Below are 19422 nucleotides of genomic sequence, written 5' to 3'. Positions count from 1 at the left end.
TGCCATCACCTTGGTTACGCTCATCACCACTGCCATCACCTTAGTTACGTTCATCACCACTGCCATCACCTTAGTTACGCTCATCACACTGCATACTGCCATCACCTTAGTTACGCTCATCACCACTGCCATCACCTTAGTTACGCTCATCACCACTGCCATCACCTTAGTTACGCTCATCACCACTGCCATCACCTTAGTTACGCTCATCACCCACTGCCATCACCTTAGTTACGCTCATCACCACTGCCATCACCTTAGTTACGCTCATCTCAAAGGAGTTCTTGTATGGTGTGCGTCTACGTCTTGTGTTTTAATGTGAAGTTTGTCTGAATATTTAAACATCTTTGTCCCCTCTCTTAAACGCCAGCGCGCCACATCAAGGTGGTGCGGCCGGTGTACGGAGTTGAGGTGTTTGACGGAGAAACCGCTCGGTTTGAAGTGGAGCTCAGTGAGGACGATGTCCATGGACAATGGAAGCTAAATGGAGAAGTCCTCAGTCCATCCGCCGTACGTCTCATCACAATAATTACCTTACATGTGGTTCCCTTCACTTTCATTTAGTTTAAAACCACTTGTGTTTTTCACAAATGAAAGTGAATGGACCACCCTGCTCACTTTAAAGTCCTCATGTTTTCTTTTACTGAAATGCTGACGTCTGTCGGTCGTCTGCAGGATGTAGAGATCGTGGAGGACGGTGCCAAACACACTTTGGTCTTGTACAACTGCAAAGTGCCTCAAACAGGCGAGCTGGTGTTTACCGCCGCCAACGCCAAATGCTCTGCTAACCTGAAAGTGAAGGGTGAGCGCTCACGTCCCACTCTTGTTCAAACTATTAACAAAGAAAAACCCGGGTTCAGTCTTACGCTCCTTCAGTTCTATTGTCTAACAATGTAATGTAATAGTGATTTAATCTATAAATGCTATTGCATCCCAACCCCTGATCCACAGTTTCTCTCCTGGCCCGTCCGTTTATGTTATCTGTATCTGTCTGAATCTGCAGAGCCGCCGGTCTCGTTCATTACTCCGCTGGCTGACGTCCACGCGTACGAAAAGGACGAGGCCAAGTTTGAGCTGGAAATGTCCAGAGAGCCCAAAGCTTCCGCTGGCTGAAGGGATCTCAGGAGTTAGCAAACGATGATAAGTTTGAGATCCAGGTGGAGGGCAAGAGACACACTCTTATTGTGAAATCTGCCAGATATGAAGACGAAGCCAAGTACATGTTTGAGGCTGAAGACAAACGGACGTCTGGGAAGTTGATTATCAAAGGTGACTACGAGTTAAATCAGAGGGGACAGTGTGTTTCAGGCCGTCAGCATTATGTTCATCTGTGTTACTGTCTTTAGTTTGAAACCCCTTTGTGTATAACCTTTCGTCATCAGGTATTCGCCTCGAATTTATCAAGCCGATTAAAGATGTGACCGTGAAGGAGCGTGAGACGGCAGAGTTCAGCGTGGAACTCTCTCACGATAAGATCCCCGTGGTCTGGTACAAAAACGACGTCCGGCTGCACCCCAGCAAGGTGGTGCACATGTCGGAGGACGGGAAGGTCTTCACGCTGGCCTTCAAGGAGGTCACCATCGACGACACCTCCATGATCAAAGTGGAGGCCATGAGCAAGACCTCAGAGGCCATGCTCACCGTGCTCGGTCAGTACCACGCTGACGGTGAAACAAACAGAAGCCTAACAAAAGGATCCGTTAGCTTAACACTCAGAATATAACACTCACTGGTGATAGAAATGATTTGATTGTTTAACAAGTCTTAAAGACACAGAATGCTCAGTCAAGAGTATTCGCTGAAGCCTTCTACAGATCTCCAGATGGCTCCAGACTTTTCCGGCTCATTTCCAACCCGTTGTGCTTTAACTGTGTGTTGCTGACGTGTGTTCTTACAGAGGGCGACCTGTACTTCACGGTGAAGCTGCAGAACTACACCGCCGTCGAGAAAGACGAGGTGGTGTTGTCCTGCGAGCTGAGCAAGCCGACCGACGAGGTCCGCTGGTACAAAGACGGTAACGAGATATTTGCCTCCAAGAACGTCCTGATGCAAGCGGACGGAAGGAGGCGCATGCTGGTGATCAAGAAGGCGGCGAGGAGCAGCATCGGGTCGTACGCCTGCGACTGTGGCATCGACAAGACCACGGCCCACCTGAACATCGAAGGTAAAGCCTGCGGAGACCCTGAACGCCTGCAGGACTGCAAGCCCCGCCCACCACCATGCAGCGAGACCACGCCCCCACCCATGCCCCGCCCCCTCCATCCTCCATCTTTGTTTGTCGCCCATTATAACTCTATATTATAACTGTATACAAACACTTGATGGACTCTGAACACGGAGACATGAGAATGTAAATGTCTCTCCACTCAGAGGCACATACAAGTGTTCATATACATCTTAGAATATTCAAATCATTGTATGAGTTTACTTTTGACAGATGATCATGCCAATGATAGTTTAATTCAAACTAATATATAATATATTTCATTTTTAAACAATAGAATTTTACTATTTCATTAAAACAATTGCAAGCACAGGATAATGAGCTTTCCTGATAAACCCTTGGTATACATATTATCTCTATATTATAATTATAATATAGAGATAAATAACACGCCCTTTATATTCATTATCTATGTTTGAAATGTTTGAATAATTTACTTTTTGAAATCTTTAAAAATGTATACATCCTAAATCAGTTCAGTACTTCTTACTGTTATAGAAAAACTTGATATTTATCTAATGTGCTGTGTTTCAGTCTGTACTCGTCTTCATGCTTCTGCTCTGAGCGTCAGCTGCTCGTCACCTTTCTGTCATTCTATACTTCTGTACGTCATGAAACGGTTTCATCTGGTTCTTCTGAGAGCTCCTCCTCCTCCTCCCCCTCCTCTTCCTCCTCCTTGACGTCTGTTTCCCCCCCCCCTGCAGAGCGCGACATCAAGGTGGTCCGCCCGCTGTACAGCGTGGAGGTCACTGAGACCGAGACCGCCAAGTTTGAGACGGAGATCTCGGAGGAGGACCTGCACGCCACCTGGAAGCTGAAGGGGGAGCAGCTGCACCCCTCACCTGTAAGATGACTCCATGTGTTATTCATTACAGCAGGAACATATCCTGATACATTTATTTAGTAATGTTGCACCCGTCTCCGTCAGATGCAACACAAAGATAGACTTTTATTATAATTTACTTTAAAATGTTTGAATGGGGTTAGAAATATTCTAGAGAGCTTTCTGCCTCAGTGATGAGATGCTGCACCTGTCCCTGTTCGAGCAAACACAAACACATGTGTTGTTATTTATTCGGGGAAGTGAAGCTAAGTTGGTAGAAGTGGAAGGAATGATCAGTCCATCTGAACAGGTGTTGCAAAGGGTCACTCTCTGGCAGACAGGTGTTGTAAAGGGTCACTCTCTGGCAGACAGGTGTTGCAAAGGGTCACTCTCTGACACACAGGTGTTGTAAAGGGTCACTCTCTGGCAGACAGGTGTTGCAAAGGGTCACTCTCTGGCAGACAGGTGTTGCAAAGGGTCACTCTCTGGCAGACAGGTGTTGCAAAGGTCACTCTCTGGCAGACAGGTGTTGCAAAGGGTCACTCTCTGGCAGACAGGTGTTGCAAAGGGTCACTCTCTGGCAGACAGGTGTTGCAAAGGGTCACTCTCTGGCAGACAGGTGTTGCAAAGGGTCACTCTCTGACAGACAGGTGTTTGCAAAGGGTCACTCTCTGGCAGACAGGTGTTGCAAAGGGTCACTCTCTGGCAGACAGGTGTTGCAAAGGGTCACTCTCTGGCAGACAGGTGTTGCAAAGGGTCACTCTCTGGCAGACTTCTCTCACTTGTATTCTGTTGAAAGTTTCAAATGTAAAATCTGAATGTCTTTGTCTCAGGATGTGGAGATTAAGGACGAGGGAGCGAGACACATCCTGATCATCTTCAACTGCAAGATGGACATGGCAGGAAGCATCGACTTCTCCGCAGCCAACGCCAAGTCCTCCCGCTCAGCTCAGGGTCAAAGGTGACAGGAACTACACTGACACCAGACGCACCCAACACCGTTTGCTGTTAGACTCCATGCACACATGTCATTCTAGTTGTCATGCCTGAATGTACATTGTGTTAGAGGAACGCACATCATCACATGTATCCTGATTGCTTTGGCTAACGTCGTGTTTCTCTGGAAAAGGCGACTCTTTTCCAGCTTTTTGAAGTCACATTTTTAAGTTCGCCTAATGACACACATATCGCACACTTCAGTAAAATAATAAATATATATATTTGTTATATTTACTTAAAGTGATGCCAAAATGAAAGAGAGATGTAACGTGTAATGTGTTCATAATGGTACAGGATGGGCCTCAAACTCATTAGATGTCTAGTTTGAGGTGAAGCTTTATGAGGTTGTTATGCTAAGCTAGTAGTAGCTTCATATTTGTTGATCTGACATTTACATTATCCTAGAAATAGTTCAAATATAGCTTTAATGTGGTTTGAATGGACAGCGTTATGTTCATGGGGACACTCAGACCCCTAATGCCCCCTGGAGTCTGACACCGTTTCATATTGGCTTATGAAGGAACAAGTCTAGCCCTTTCTTTCACCTGCCATTAAAGAGTAACTGCATGTTAATTGTCATTTAAAGCAGGATTTAAAACCATTGAAAGGTGCGTTTCCTCATTCAGAAACAGATCAGGAGACGCCTCGCTATCACTGAGACACGCAGAGCTGCTCTCCATCTGACTCACTGACAGAGAGACACGTCAAAGTGACAGATGTTTCCCTGACTCAAACAAAACATGAATGAATTAGAATAAAGTAATCATTAAACTCTGCGAGCGGGTCGGGTGGAGAGCGTGAACTCCCCAAAGAGGAAGCCCCTGCTTTAGGGAGAGCGTGCGTACAGTGTGTGTTACTGTTTCATATATTTAGAGATATCTAATCCAGAGTTACATGTGTGTGAGCTGTCAGCAAGTCAGAGTGTGTGTGTGTGTGTGTGTGTGTGTGTGTGTGTGTGTGTGTGTGTGTGTGTGTGTGTGTGTGTGTGCGTGTGCGTGTGTGTGTGTAAACTGTTACTGGCCGTTAAACAGGCCTTAATTCAGGCATGTGAGGCAGCCGCTGTAAATACTTGATGCTACTTGTTAATCTAAACTGACACCCTGGATCATCACACACACACACACACACACACACACACACACACACACACACACACACACACACACACACACACACACACACACACACACACACACACAGAGGTACCCACATTGTCCTGCAGACGGACATTAGGTAGATTCCTCTTTTCCAGGATATGTTCACGTGTTGATTGACAGGAGCAGATTTGCAACCCCCCTTCTCCTTTTTCTCTCACTGGGCTCTCAGCCAATCGGGACCCTCGGTTATTTTAGAAGCCACATGCCTTATGTAGAGCAGGTTCACAGGGATTGGCGGGGGGGAGGATGCGACCCCGGCCCTCACTGGTGGCCGTAATGCTAATGCTAATGAGCGCGCCCCCCCAGCGTCAACCCCCCAAGAGAGAGCGTTCAGTCCTGAAGCCTTCTTCTGGCCTCGGAGCAGCAGCAGCAGCCATGAGCAGCACCTCCCAGGATTAAGCACTCTGTGTGGATTTACATCGACCTGTTTTAAGGGGGAGGACTAACCATGTCTTCTCCCCAATCTAAAGCGCGGGTCATCGCCCTGGCTCGGCCCCTGGCGGACGCCTCGGTGACCGCCGGAGAGACGGCCACCTTCGAGTGCGAGCTGTCGTACGAGGGCATCGCCGTCGAGTGGTTCCTTGGGGGTACCAAGCTGGAGCCAAGCGACAGAGTGAGTCCACACACACACACACACCTGAGCACACACACTTCCTGTAGGCCTGCTGTCCACCTGCACACACACACAGTTCAGTCTGTCTGCATATAAGGGCCTGGATTCCTGCGCTGCATTCGATCTGCTCCGGAGCTTTCTGCCCTGTAAGCGTTTCTGGGGTTATTTTTAACGGGGCACGGGGCAGGTCCCGGGGCAGGTGGTGCATCTGAGACCCACAGCTTTTAAAGTGTTTTTCAATGTTTATTCAATCATTCAGAGCGTGGGAGTGTGAGTGCGCTCTCTGAGAGGATATCAGGCATAGCGCGGGATTAGTTTGATTATTACTGGATGTAATTGAAGACTGACACATGATCTCTGTGCGCGTTGTGCAATGTGATTTACTGCTCCTACATCGAGCTGCTCCTACATCGAGCTGCTCCTACATCGAGCTGCTCCTACATCGAGCTGCTCCTACATCGAGCTGCTCCTACATCGAGCTGCTCCTACATCGAGCTGCTCCTACATCGAGCTGCTCCATGAAGTAGAAAACTAAAGCCTAGAGCAGGGCTATTCAATTAGTTTGGAATGGGGGCCGGTTGATGAAAATGATCCAAAGCAAGGGGCCGGGAAAAAGATGGCTTGAAATATGAGCAATCATATTAAGAGCTTCAGATACAGTAAATACTACAACAGCATAGTGGAGTGCATATATTGTGTTTAATTCAATCAAACAACATAGCTCCAAGGCCTTTATAGATCTAAATGGCTCAGAACTCAGTAGGCCTACATGTTTCATTTGATTTCATTTAGGTGAAATGATCTAATCATTCACGCAGAGATGCAATCAATGACAGGAGTTGTCACTACAGTATAGTAGGTGGGTTCGAAACCCGAGCCCGTCGAAGTTTTCAGGCATTGTCTACCCCTCTATCTCTCAATGTAACACCCTCTCTGGAATAAAGGCACTATGGCACAAAAAAAAAAAAAAAAAATCTTAAAAAAAAAAAAGATTACTTTTTAACATTATACTCAAAGGGCCAGTAAATATCACCCCGGGGCCGGATTTGGCCCGCGGGCCGCCAATTGAATAGCCCTGGCCTAGAGGGTTAGGGTTCCAATGTGTGAACGCTCAGATTGAATAAGCTTAGTTTTATCCCAATGTAAAGTTCACATCCTGTTTAATAAGGTTGTCATGGTGATTCAGATGAGGTCAGAGGTTGTCATGGTGATTCAGATGAGGTCAGAGGTTGTCATGGTGATTCAGATGAGGTCAGATGGCTCCTGTTTACATCAGATATGAATGTTCTGGTTTCATTGGTGTGGAAGTTAGCAGGTTGCTTTCAGAGAAGTGTTCCCAGGCTTTAGAGTCAGCCCTTAAACTCGTGTTGAAACGATTCAAGTGTTTCATTCTGAAAAGCCATCTGAAGCTCTCCATGAGTTACAGGACATTCATGTGTTCACACGTCATGGTGATCTGAAGCTCTCCATGAGTTACAGGACATTCATGTGTTCACACGTCATGGTGATCTGAAGCTCTCCATGAGTTACAGGACATTCATGTGTTCACACGTCATGGTGATCTGAAGCTCTCCATGAGTTACAGGACATTCACGTGTTCACACGTCATGGTGATCTGAAGCTCTCCATGAGTTACAGGACATTCACGTGTTCACACGTCATGGTGATCTGAAGCTCTCCATGAGTTACAGGACATTCATGTGTTCACACATCATGGTGATCTGAAGCTCTCCATGAGTTACAGGACATTCATGTGTTCACACATCATGGTGATCTGAAGCTCTCCATGAGTTACAGAACATTCATGTGTTCACACGTCATGGTGATCTGAAGCTCTCCATGAGTTACAGGACATTCACGTGTTCACACGTCATGGTGATCTGAAGCTCTCCATGAGTTACACATTCATGTGTTCACACGTCATGGTGATCTGAAGCTCTCCATGAGTTACACATTCATGTGTTCACACGTTATGGTGATCTGAAGCTCTCCATGAGTTACAGGACATTCATGTGTTCACACGTCATGGTGATCTGAAGCTCTCCATGAGTTACAGGATATTCATGTGTTCACACATCATGGTGATCTGAAGCTCTCCATGAGTTACACATTCATGTGTTCACACGTCATGGTGATCTGAAGCTCTCCATGAGTTACAGGACATTCATGTGTTCACACGTTATGGTGATCTGAAGCTCTCCATGAGTTACAGGACATTCATGTGTTCACACGTCATGGTGATCTGAAGCTCTCCATGAGTTACAGGACATTCATGTGTTCACACGTCATGGTGATCTGAAGCTCTCCATGAGTTACAGGACATTCACGTGTTCACACGTCATGGTGATCTGAAGCTCTCCATGAGTTACAGAACATTCACATGTTCACACGTCATGGTGATCTGAAGCTCTCCATGAGTTACAGGACATTCATGTGTTCACACGTCATGGTGATCTGAAGCTCTCCATGAGTTACAGGACATTCATGTGTTCACACGTCATGGTGATCTGAAGCTCTCCATGAGTTACAGGACATTCATGTGTTCACACGTCATGGTGATCTGAAGGTCTCCATGAGTTACAGGACATTCATGTGTTCACACGTCATGGTGATCTGAAGCTCTCCATGAGTTACAGGACATTCATGTGTTCACACATCATGGTGATCTGAAGCTCTCCATGAGTTACAGGACATTCATGTGTTCACACGTCATGGTGATCTGAAGCTCTCCATGAGTTACAGGACATTCATGTGTTCACACGTCATGGTGATCTGAAGCTCTCCATGAGTTACACATTCATGTGTTCACACGTCATGGTGATCTGAAGCTCTCCATGAGTTACAGGACATTCATGTGTTCACACGTCATGGTGATCTGAAGCTCTCCATGAGTTACAGGACATTCACATGTTCACACGTCATGGTGATCTGAAGCTCTCCATGAGTTACAGGACATTCATGTGTTCACACGTCATGGTGATCTGAAGCTCTCCATGAGTTACAGGACATTCATGTGTTCACACGTTATGGTGATCTGAAGCTCTCCATGAGTTACAGGACATTCATGTGTTCACACGTCATGGTGATCTGAAGCTCTCCATGAGTTACAGGACATTCATGTGTTCACACATCATGGTGATCTGAAGCTCTCCATGAGTTACAGGACATTCATGTGTTCACACGTTATGGTGATCTGAAGCTCTCCATGAGTTACAGGACATTCATGTGTTCACACGTCATGGTGATCTGAAGGTCTCCATGAGTTACAGGACATTCATGTGTTCACACGTCATGGTGATCTGAAGCTCTCCATGAGTTACAGGACATTCATGTGTTCACACATTACTGAAATCACCAGCTGATCGCTGAGCCTCAGATTCACTTTCACACACGATGTTTCCTAACAACGTTACGATGTTTCCTTACGACGTTAAGATGTTTCCTTACGTCATTAAGATGTTTCCTTACGACGTTACGATGTTTCCTTGCGACGTTAAGATGTTTCCTTACGACGTTACGATGTTTCCTTGCGACGTTAAGATGTTTCCTTACGACATTAAGATGTTTCCTTACGACGTTAAGATGTGTCCTTACGACATTAAGATGTTTCCTTACAACATTAAGATGTTTCCTAACGACGTTACGATGTTTCCTTACGACGTTACGATGTGTCCTTACGACGTTACGATGTTTCCTTACGACGTTACTATGTGTCCTTACGACGTTACGATGTTCCCTTACGACGTTACGATGTTCCCTTACGACATTAAGATGTTTCCTTACGACATTAAGATGTGTCCTTACGACATTAAGATGTTTCCTTACGACATTAAGATGTTTCCTAACGACGTTAAGATGTTTCCTTACGACGTTACGATGTTTCCTTGCGACGTTAAGATGTTTCCTTACGACATTAAGATGTTTCCTTACGACATTAAGATGTGTCCTTACGACATTAAGATGTTTCCTTACGACGTTAAGATGTTTCCTAACGACGTTACGATGTTTCCTTACGACGTTACGATGTGTCCTTACGACGTTACTATGTGTCCTTACGACGTTACGATGTTCCCTTACGACGTTACGATGTTCCCTTACGACATTACGATGTTCCCTTACGACGTTACGATGTTCCCTTACGACGTTACGATGTTCCCTTACGACGTTACGATGTTTCCTTACGACGTTACGATGTTCCCTTACGACGTTACGATGTTTCCTTACGACGTTACTATGTGTCCTTACGACGTTACGATGTTCCCTTACGACGTTACGATGTTTCCTAACGACGTTACAATGTTTCCTTACGACGTTAAGATGTTTCCTTACGACATTAAGATGTTTCCTTACGACGTTAAGATGTTTCCTAACGACGTTAAGATGTTTCCTAACGACGTTAAGATGTTTCCTAACGACGTTAAGATGTTTCCTAACGACGTTAAGATGTTTCCTTACGACGTTAAGATGTTTCCTAACGACGTTAAGATGTTTCCTAACGACGTTACGATGTTTCCTTAAGACGTTAAGATGTTTCCTTACGACATTAAGATGTTTCCTTACGACATTAAGATGTGTCCTTACGACATTAAGATGTGTCCTTACGTCATTAAGATGTGTCCTTACGACATTAAGATGTGTCCTTACGACATTAAGATGTGTCCTTACGTCATTAAGATGTGTCCTTACGACATTAAGATGTGTCCTTACGACATTAAGATGTGTCCTTACGTCATTAAGATGTTTCCTTACGACATTAAGATGTGTCCTTACGACATTAAGATGTGTCCTTACGACATTAAGATGTGTCCTTACGACATTAAGATGTGTCCTTACGTCATTAAGATGTTTCCTTACGACATTAAGATGTGTCCTTACGACACTAAGCAGCACACACACCTCCAGCAGAGCAATAAATCAATAAACCCCCCCCCCCCCCAACACACACCATACATACAAATACAAAACACAAAGTAATTGTTAAAAGTACCAAAAATAAAAGTGCATTTGAAGTCATTATAACGTTTGGATCACAGTTTGCTTTTTACACTCTTGATAGAAACTGACAAGAAACATTTGACCCTTAGTAACCACCTTGAATATAATAAAGGTGATTCTGTGGAGTTAGACCCCAGAGCCTTTCCCAGAGCTGCTTTGTGATTTATGGAACAGAGACTTCAACACATGTCTTCCTACGATGTGTCCTGATTGAAGAGTTTCACACCCTGTGAGATGAATATCAACACACAAGGGAACTATACAAATAACATATATGTCCTCATGTCAAAGAAACATAGATACTCTTTTATTATCATTCATATTTGTTATTGTTAAAACAAGCGAAAAGTGAAGATATTTGAATTTAGGGAAGAGTTTCATTTTGAAAGGATTTCTCCCTGTGAGAGAAATAGGGAAACTATATGTAGCAGAAATATGTATTATGCAACAAATATTGAGAATAAGAGATGATGTGATGCATGTGTTAGGTAAGTGAAATCCAGTCTGAGGGGGGGGGGCAGCCGCCAGGTGTCAGCCGTCAGGTGTCAGGGGTCAGGTGTCAGGGGGCCTCGCAGTTTAAATCGGGGGAGGAGCAGCTGCCTGCATTCATTTAGCTGTCAGGCTAAAGGCTGACCCTGCACACACACACACACACACACACACACACACACACACACACACACACACACACGCACACACACACACACACACACACACACACACACACACACACACACACACACATATACATACATGTATATGGTATGCAGGGAGTCGCAGTTTAAAAATATAATCTGTTACAAAAACTAGTTACCTGTAAAAATACATCTGGTTATCAAACTTTTAAAGTATCCAGATTACTTTCTTTTGGATTACCTCAATATGAAATGCAATGCTATTAAATAATAGACATTTTTGTTATTATGTTAGAGAACAGAACAATGGCTAATAGTGCTCCTATTGGCTAGCGCTCCTATTGGCTAGCGCTCCTATTGGCTAGCGTTCCTATTGGCTAGCGCTCCTATTGGCTAGCGCTCCTATTGGCTAGCGTTCCTATTGGCTAGCGCTCCTATTGGCTAGCGCTCCTATTGGCTAGCGTTCCTATTGGCTAGCGTTCCTATTGGCTAGCGCTCCTATTGGCTAGCGTTCCTATTGGCTAGCGCTCCTATTGGCTAGCGCTCCTATTGGCTAGCGCTCCTATTGGCTAGCGTTCCAACACATTATGAATAAAGTTTTATGAATCTCAATATAAAGTCTTAACCAGGCAATGGTTTCCTTCAGAAAGCCAGAGTTGAACACGGGTTCACTTTTTAACACTGTGACGAGTGTCCAAAGCAGCCAATAGGAACGAGGCAGTTACAGAAGTCGTAAATGGAAAATAGATTTAGAAATACCTAAAGTATATATACATTACATGACATGGTATTTAGACACTTCAATACTTTGACACGCCAACGGGAGCAATACGGCGTTCAGTGTCTTACTCGAGGAAACTTCGACGTGCTGACTGCAGGTGGGGGGATTGAACCAGTAACCCCCCATATACAGATAAGCGCACTAAGCCATAGCCACGCCAAATACATGACACCAAGTTTAATCACATGATGAAAAAACCGGTTTCCAACCAAGTTGAAATCGCAGCTGGGTTTTAACAATGCATGATCAGAATGGATTCAATCAGATCTTTATTGTCATTGCACATCGACAACAAGATGTGGTTAGCATCTGAGCAGCAGCGCAAGGAAGGGTGGAGTGCAGGGTAGTCTGATATACATAGGTGATGCATCAATGACCATCTTTGGCTAGCTAGCGCTCTTGATTAGCACGTTTGATGTTAAACACCCTGCGTCCGGTCTGAAGGCTGCATGACTCTGCAGAGCCTGGCAGTCGATGCTCAGGGCAGTGCAAACCCTCCTAATACCTGCGTGTGTTGAACAGGTGGTGTTGAAGTCGGAAGCTAAAGTCCACAGCCTGACTCTGAGGGACGTCAAGCTCAATGAAGCCGGACAGATCAAACTCACCGCCAAGGACTTCCAGACGGAGGCCAACCTCATCGTCAAAGGTCTGCTGAGGCACTCTGAGAAACTGCTGATTCCCCAATGGAGGTGTCCATAGGTAAAGCTCAATAACTTGTGTTTCTGTTGGGGGTTCAGAGCCGGCGGTGGAGTTCTCGAAGCCTCTTCAGGACCAGACGGTGGAGGAAGAGGCCACCGCCACACTGGAGTGTGAAGTGTCCCGGGAGAAGGCCGAGGTGAGATGGTTCAAGGACGGCACCGAGATCAGGAAGACAAAGAAGTATGAGATGATCGTGGACGGCCACAAGAGGGCGCTGATCATCCACGACTGCACGCTGGACGACTCCAGGACGTACGCCTGCGACGCCAAGCAGTTCAAGACCTCCTGCTTCCTCAACGTGGAGCGTGAGTCCAGCCGGGAACGGTTACTCTCTAGATATCAAGAGAGGCGTCTTACAGTAAACAGACCTCTCTGGAAAAAGCTTAAGGGGCTTCTAGGGAACTTTAGAGACCCTTTTTTAAGACTAATAAAGAAACTACCTTAGAGTTCTAGTTAAGGAACCGTCTTCAGGAGGTTTTAAGATCCCTCACAATAAGTTTTCCCTCCTGAAAAATGAAATTGAAATGAGAGTTAAGGACGAATCTGAATCTCTTCTGTTCAGCAGGGAAACCCTTTGTAAAGAGTTAAAGGACCATGATGAAAGCAAGATGCTAGACCCCCCCCCTCTAGGAGTCAATGAAACACTCTTAAATCTTTAAACAACCCTTTATATTACTTAAATATCTAATCAAAAGTATAAAGAAACCCTTATAAAAGTTATGAAATCTCTTGTAAGAGGTTAATGACCCATGAAAACCCTTGAAAAGACACTTAAAGACTTTTAGAAGTTCCTATCAAGTGTCCCATTAGACTTGGGGACCCTCATAGACCCTGATGAGGAATCATTTAAAGTGTTTAATTATATGTTTGCGTCCTCAGCTCCACACATCGAGTTTTCGAAGCCGCTGCACGACGTGGAAGTGAAAGAGAAGGAATCTGCCAGGTTTGAGTGTGAAGTGTCCAGACAGGACGTCAAGGTGAGTGTCCGTCCACGGATAAACAGATCAATAAAGGTTTGATTTAAAGACCACGTGTCTCACGCTCCTCCTCCTCCTCCTCTTCTCTCAGGTCCGCTGGTTCAAAGACGGAAGTGAAATTAGGAAAGGGAAGAAGTACGAGATGGTGTCTCAGGGCCGGCAGCACGTCCTCATCGTCCACAAGTCTGTGTTCGACGACGAGGCGGAGTACGAGTGCGACGCCAAAACCCTCAAGTCCTCCGGCATGCTCACTGTCGTCGGTAAGGAATATTTAATATATATAAATATCACAGATCCAGAACAATGTTTACGGGAACAACTTGGGTTCAGCTGATCAACTAAGATACTAACCTTCAGCTAATTCATAAATAACTTCCATATTTTCGGCCATATTTGTAGTTTATTTATCTGTTTTAATGTTATTGTTTAATAAGTTGGATTCTACTTAAAAAGACTTTCTCTATTGTTTGTTATTTCCTATTAACCCATTACATAAAGTGTGTGTCTGAGAGCTTGATTCTGACGGGGTGTTGTGTCCACAGAGGAGGAGACGCGCTTCAGTAAGAACCTGTCCAGCGTGGAGGGCACGGAGACGGACAGCGTGAAGCTGATCTGCGAGGTGTCCAAACCCTCGGCCGAGGTGCGCTGGTTCAGAGGAGACGAGGAGCTGCCGGAGGGCGGCCGCTACGAGCACATCGTGGACGGGAAGAGGAGGATCCTGCTGATCCAGGACCTGAAGATGGCCGACGCCGCGGAGTACACCTGCAGGCTGAGCGCCAGCATCAAGACCTCCGGGACCCTCAAGATCAACGGTACGGAGGGGAGGAGGAATATTCTCATGATAACTTTAGAGATTAGTATTAAGACTATAAGATGTTTGTTTATAATAACTTTATCTTTTTAGGACTGCTCAAGTTACAAAAATGATGTTGCAACCAGGCAAGAAAAAGCCAGCATATCAGGCTCATTGTAGGTTATTAGAAAAAGGTTATTCATGACTTTCTTAAGGGTTCTTTCTGCAGTGAAATTGGGAGCTTTTTACTAGGAACTCAACTTTTTCTGTATTTGTATGATTTAAAATATATTTTTGATCAGAAGGAGACATATTTAGATTTACTCCTACAATGGTCCTTGTATGACGTCATAAGAAGGAGAAAGAATAAAAACGAAAAGGGAAGTAACCTGTGTTCACCTTGATGCGACCTCTGACCCCTGCTGCTTCCTCCTCTCAGAGCTGGCTGCAGAGTTCATCTCGCGGCCGCAGAGCGTGGAGGTGGTGGAGGGCGAGAAGGCGGAGTTCAGCTGCTCCGTCTCCAAAGACACGTTCGAGGTGAAGTGGCTGAAGGACGGCTCGGAGCTGCAGGCCGGAGACAAGTTCAGCATGCTGAGCGACGGGAAGAGACGCTCGCTGGTCATCAAGGACAGCGAGCCCAAGGACGAGGGCGCCTACGTGGTGATGATCGGAGCGACGCGCGCCAGCGCAGACCTCACCGTGCTCGGTAAGCCCCGCCCACTGAGGTCAGCGTCATATATATAGCGCTTTTCCCAGTGCTCAAAGACGCTTTACACAAAATCAGAAACAGCACAAAGAGAAGTCCGAATCCAAGTGCTCATTTTTCTCAAGTGATTTAGTTCCATTCCTGAAATAAGTCTTTATAACAAATCTCCTCCGGCTGGAAGAGAACTCTCTGCTCCATAGCGTCTCTTAGACAACTGGACGTATAGCATTCACACTGTTTCAGATGTAATATTCCATTCTTCACACACTTGTGTTTTTATAATATCCTGCTTTATCAAATCAAATCAAATCAAATCAAGTTTTATCAAATTTTATTTATAAAGCACATTTCAAAAGCGATCTTTGGTCGAGCCAAAGTGCTGTACATGCAATAAAAACACATGCGATAGCAAACAGAAGACAATAAATTACAACAGCAAATATAAAAATCAAACACATATATTATATTTTGTTAGCATTTGTTTAATGCTATTTTATTTCTATTTGAGATGTTTACTTTTTGAATTGTTTATTTCTTAAATGTCATACTCCAGCTTACGTTGAGTTTGTAACACTAACATGGATCCGTTTGGCCCTGCAGAGAAGCTGAGGATCATCACGGCGCTGAAGGACACGGAGGCCAAGGAGGGACAGGAAGTGGTTCTGAACTGCGAGGTGAACACAGAGGGCGCGAAGGCCAAGTGGCTGAAGAAGGAGGAGACGGTGTTCGAGAGCAGCAAGTACGTGATGGTGCAGAGAGACAACGTGTTCTCGCTGAGGATCAAAGACGCCCAGAAGGGAGACGAGTCTGAGTACAGCATCAACCTGACCAATCAGAGAGGAGAGCAGGCCAAGAGCGCCTGCAACCTCTCCGTCAAAGGTAATGACATAGAATACAACATGAATTAATCTTTGGTCAAAGGTAATGATATTTCATAAGGGAATAATATATGATAAGAATATAAAATGTATACTTAAACATCAACCCGGCCAATTAGAGAGGACTCATTTTAGATGTTGATAAATAATATAATGTAGAAAATACACAAAAAACTGTGTAAATCTACAAATGTGTGTTTAGGTGTTGTCTGGTGACACGGTGAGAGTGGTGAAGTAGAATCAAGATGTATATCACTCTTTAATTGGTTGATCACATGACCTGACGGCGTCCTTTGTGTGTTTCAGAGGAGAGCATGAGGTTCGTGGTTCCTCTGGAGGACATCGACACCCAGGAGAAGAACACAATCGTCTTCTCCTGCAAGGTGAACCGGCCCAACGCCACGCTGAAGTGGATGAAGGCGGGCCAGGAGATCACCTTCAGTAAACGCATCGTATACCGGGCGGACAAAGAGAAGCACACGCTCACCATCAAGGACTGTACGCTTGCCGACGAGGGCGAGTACACCGCCATGGCCGGAGACAGCAAGTGCACGGCGGAGCTGATCATCAGCGAGGCGCCCACCGACTTCAGCATACAGCTGAAGGACCAGACCATCACAGAGTTCGAGGACGCAGAGTTCACCTGCAAACTCACCAAAGACAAGGCAGACCCCAAGTGGTACAGGAACGGACGCGAGATCAGAGAAGGACCCAGGTACGGCTCCTATCAATATATCTATAGAGCAAAAATCAACATTACCAAGGTTTTTGAGGGGGTACCACAGGGTTCCATCCTGGGCCCTCTTTTGTTTGCTATATACATAAATAGTTCAGAAACTGGACAGGAGATCAGAGAAGGACACAGGTACGGCATTCATCAAGTCCTTAAGGGGTACCACAAGGTTCAAACTTGGGCCCCTTTGTTTTTTTTTAAAATATTGACTTAGATTTTAGAAATAAGGTTTTTTTGTTTCTTCTGTTAAACAGAAATTCAACTGACTGACTCATAACGTGCTTTTTTTGTTTCCCCAGATATACATTTGTGAGAGAAGGGAAGATGTGCACGCTGCGCATTAAGGAGTGCAGACCCGAGGATGAGTGTGAGTACGCCTGCGGAGTCGACGACAAGAGATCCAGAGCCCGGCTCTTCATCGACGGTGAGGATTCACTCTTTAATATAAAGGATGTTTTTGTGATAAAGTAGTCCCTGCTCATGATCCCTTCCTGTTCTGCAGAGACCCCAGTGGAGATCATCAGACCCCCCCAGGACGCGTTCCAGGCCCCCGGCTCGGACGTAGTGTTCGAGGTGGAGCTGAACAAGGACCGCGTGGAGGTGAAGTGGCTGAGGAACAACATGACAGTCGTGCAGGGAGACAAGTACCAGATGATGAGCGAGGGCAAGATCCACCGGCTGCAGGTCTGCGAGATCCGGCCCAGAGACCAGGGCGAGTACAGACTCGTCGTCAAGGACAAAGACGCCAAGGCCAAGCTGGAACTCGCAGGTAAGAGACGCACCTAACACTATCACTGAGGTGCAGCAAACACCTAACACTATCACTGAGGTGCAGCAAACACCAAACACTATCACTGAGGTGCAGCAAACACCTAACACTGTCCCTGAGGTGCAGCAAACCCCAAACACTGTCCCTGAGGTGCAGCAAACACCAAACACTATCACTGAGGTGCAGCAAACACCAAACACTATCACTGAGGTGCAGCAAACACCAAACACTATCACTGAGGTGCAGCAAACACCAAACACTGTCACTGAGGTGCAGCAAACCCCAAACACTGTCACTGAGGTGCAGCAAACACCTAACACTATCACTGAGGTGCAGCAAACACCAAACACTATCACTGAGGTGCAGCAAACACCTAACACTGTCCCTGAGGTGCAGCAAACCCCAAACACTGTCCCTGAGGTGCAGCAAACACCAAACACTGTCCCTGAGGTGCAGCAAACACCAAACACTATCCCTGAGGTGCAGCAAACACCAAACACTATCACTGAGGTGCAGCAAACACCAAACACTATCACTGAGGTGCAGCAAACACCAAACACTGTCACTGAGGTGCAGCAAACCCCAAACACTGTCACTGAGGTGCAGCAAACACCTAACACTATCACTGAGGTGCAGCAAACACCAAACACTATCACTGAGGTGCAGCAAACACCAAACACTATCACTGAGGTGCAGCAAACCCCAAACACTGTCCCTGAGGTGCAGCAAACACCAAACACTATCACTGAGGTGCAGCAAACACCAAACACTATCACTGAGGTGCAGCAAACACCTAACACTATCACTGAGGTGCAGCAAACACCAAACACTGTCACTGAGGTGCAGCAAACACCTAACACTATCACTGAGGTGCAGCAAACACCAAACACTGTCACTGAGGTGCAGCGAACACCAGAAACTCAGTCATTAAAGGATAATACATTGATATTCCAGGATCGGAAGATGTTAATGATGAAAAGAGGGAACCTGATTACCATGAACACAGTGTGTCCGGTGTTGTTGTCTCTCTGACCCTGTTTCCTCCTCCTCCTGCAGCGGTGCCTCAGATCAAGACAACAGACCAGAGCTACGTCACTGACGCCAGGAAGCCCATCGTCATGGCCGTCCCGTACAGCGCCTACCCTCAGGCCGAGGCCAACTGGATGTACAACAACCTGAGTCTGCCCAAGGACAACATCCACACCTCAGCCGACCGCACAGAGCTCAGGCTGAAGGACCCGCTGAAGTCCGACGAGGGCCGCTACAAGATCACCATCAAGAACAAGCACGGGCAGGGGGAGGCCTTCATCAACCTGGAGGTCATCGGTGAGTCTGAACACAGGGTGTCATACAGAAAAACAAAAACACACTTCATTACTTGATCTTACATTAGGAAGAGTCGTGTGACCGTGCTATAGTTCCTTTATAGCCCAACATTAGCTGCCTTTTATTTAGATTTGTTTTTTAATCCAAAATCACATGGAGAAGTACCACCTCCCTGCACCACTGTTTAACTTGACCCTCCTCTTGTTTCTCCAGACGTCCCTGGACCCGTGAAGAACTTCCAGGTTGTCGACACCGCCGACGGCGAGGTGAGTCTGGCGTGGGATGAGCCTGAGAGCGATGGCGGCGCTAAGGTT

General features: G+C 45.9%; 1 protein-coding gene across 1 annotated transcript in view; it reads left to right on the top strand.

The window, feature by feature from the left end:
• LOC117490100 (titin-like) overlaps window positions 1-19422 on the top strand; it is a 241720-nt gene that overhangs the window by 127634 nt on the left and 94664 nt on the right. The window contains 22 exon segments of the mRNA XM_034139686.1: window positions 371-510; window positions 676-802; window positions 1004-1087; window positions 1090-1269; window positions 1383-1649; window positions 1898-2164; window positions 2929-3068; window positions 3881-3988; window positions 3990-4008; window positions 5674-5816; window positions 12750-12873; window positions 12965-13231; window positions 13806-13903; window positions 13995-14163; window positions 14446-14715; window positions 15136-15402; window positions 16003-16281; window positions 16587-16995; window positions 17313-17437; window positions 17516-17782; window positions 18839-19108; window positions 19322-19422. Coding sequence (XP_033995577.1) covers window positions 371-510; window positions 676-802; window positions 1004-1087; window positions 1090-1269; window positions 1383-1649; window positions 1898-2164; window positions 2929-3068; window positions 3881-3988; window positions 3990-4008; window positions 5674-5816; window positions 12750-12873; window positions 12965-13231; window positions 13806-13903; window positions 13995-14163; window positions 14446-14715; window positions 15136-15402; window positions 16003-16281; window positions 16587-16995; window positions 17313-17437; window positions 17516-17782; window positions 18839-19108; window positions 19322-19422 — 4121 coding nt within the window.

This window comes from Trematomus bernacchii, unplaced genomic scaffold (assembly GCF_902827165.1).
Source record: "Trematomus bernacchii unplaced genomic scaffold, fTreBer1.1, whole genome shotgun sequence".
In the NCBI taxonomy this organism is placed as follows: Eukaryota; Metazoa; Chordata; class Actinopteri; order Perciformes; family Nototheniidae; genus Trematomus; species Trematomus bernacchii.
This window is presented reverse-complemented; position numbering and strand designations above follow the sequence as displayed.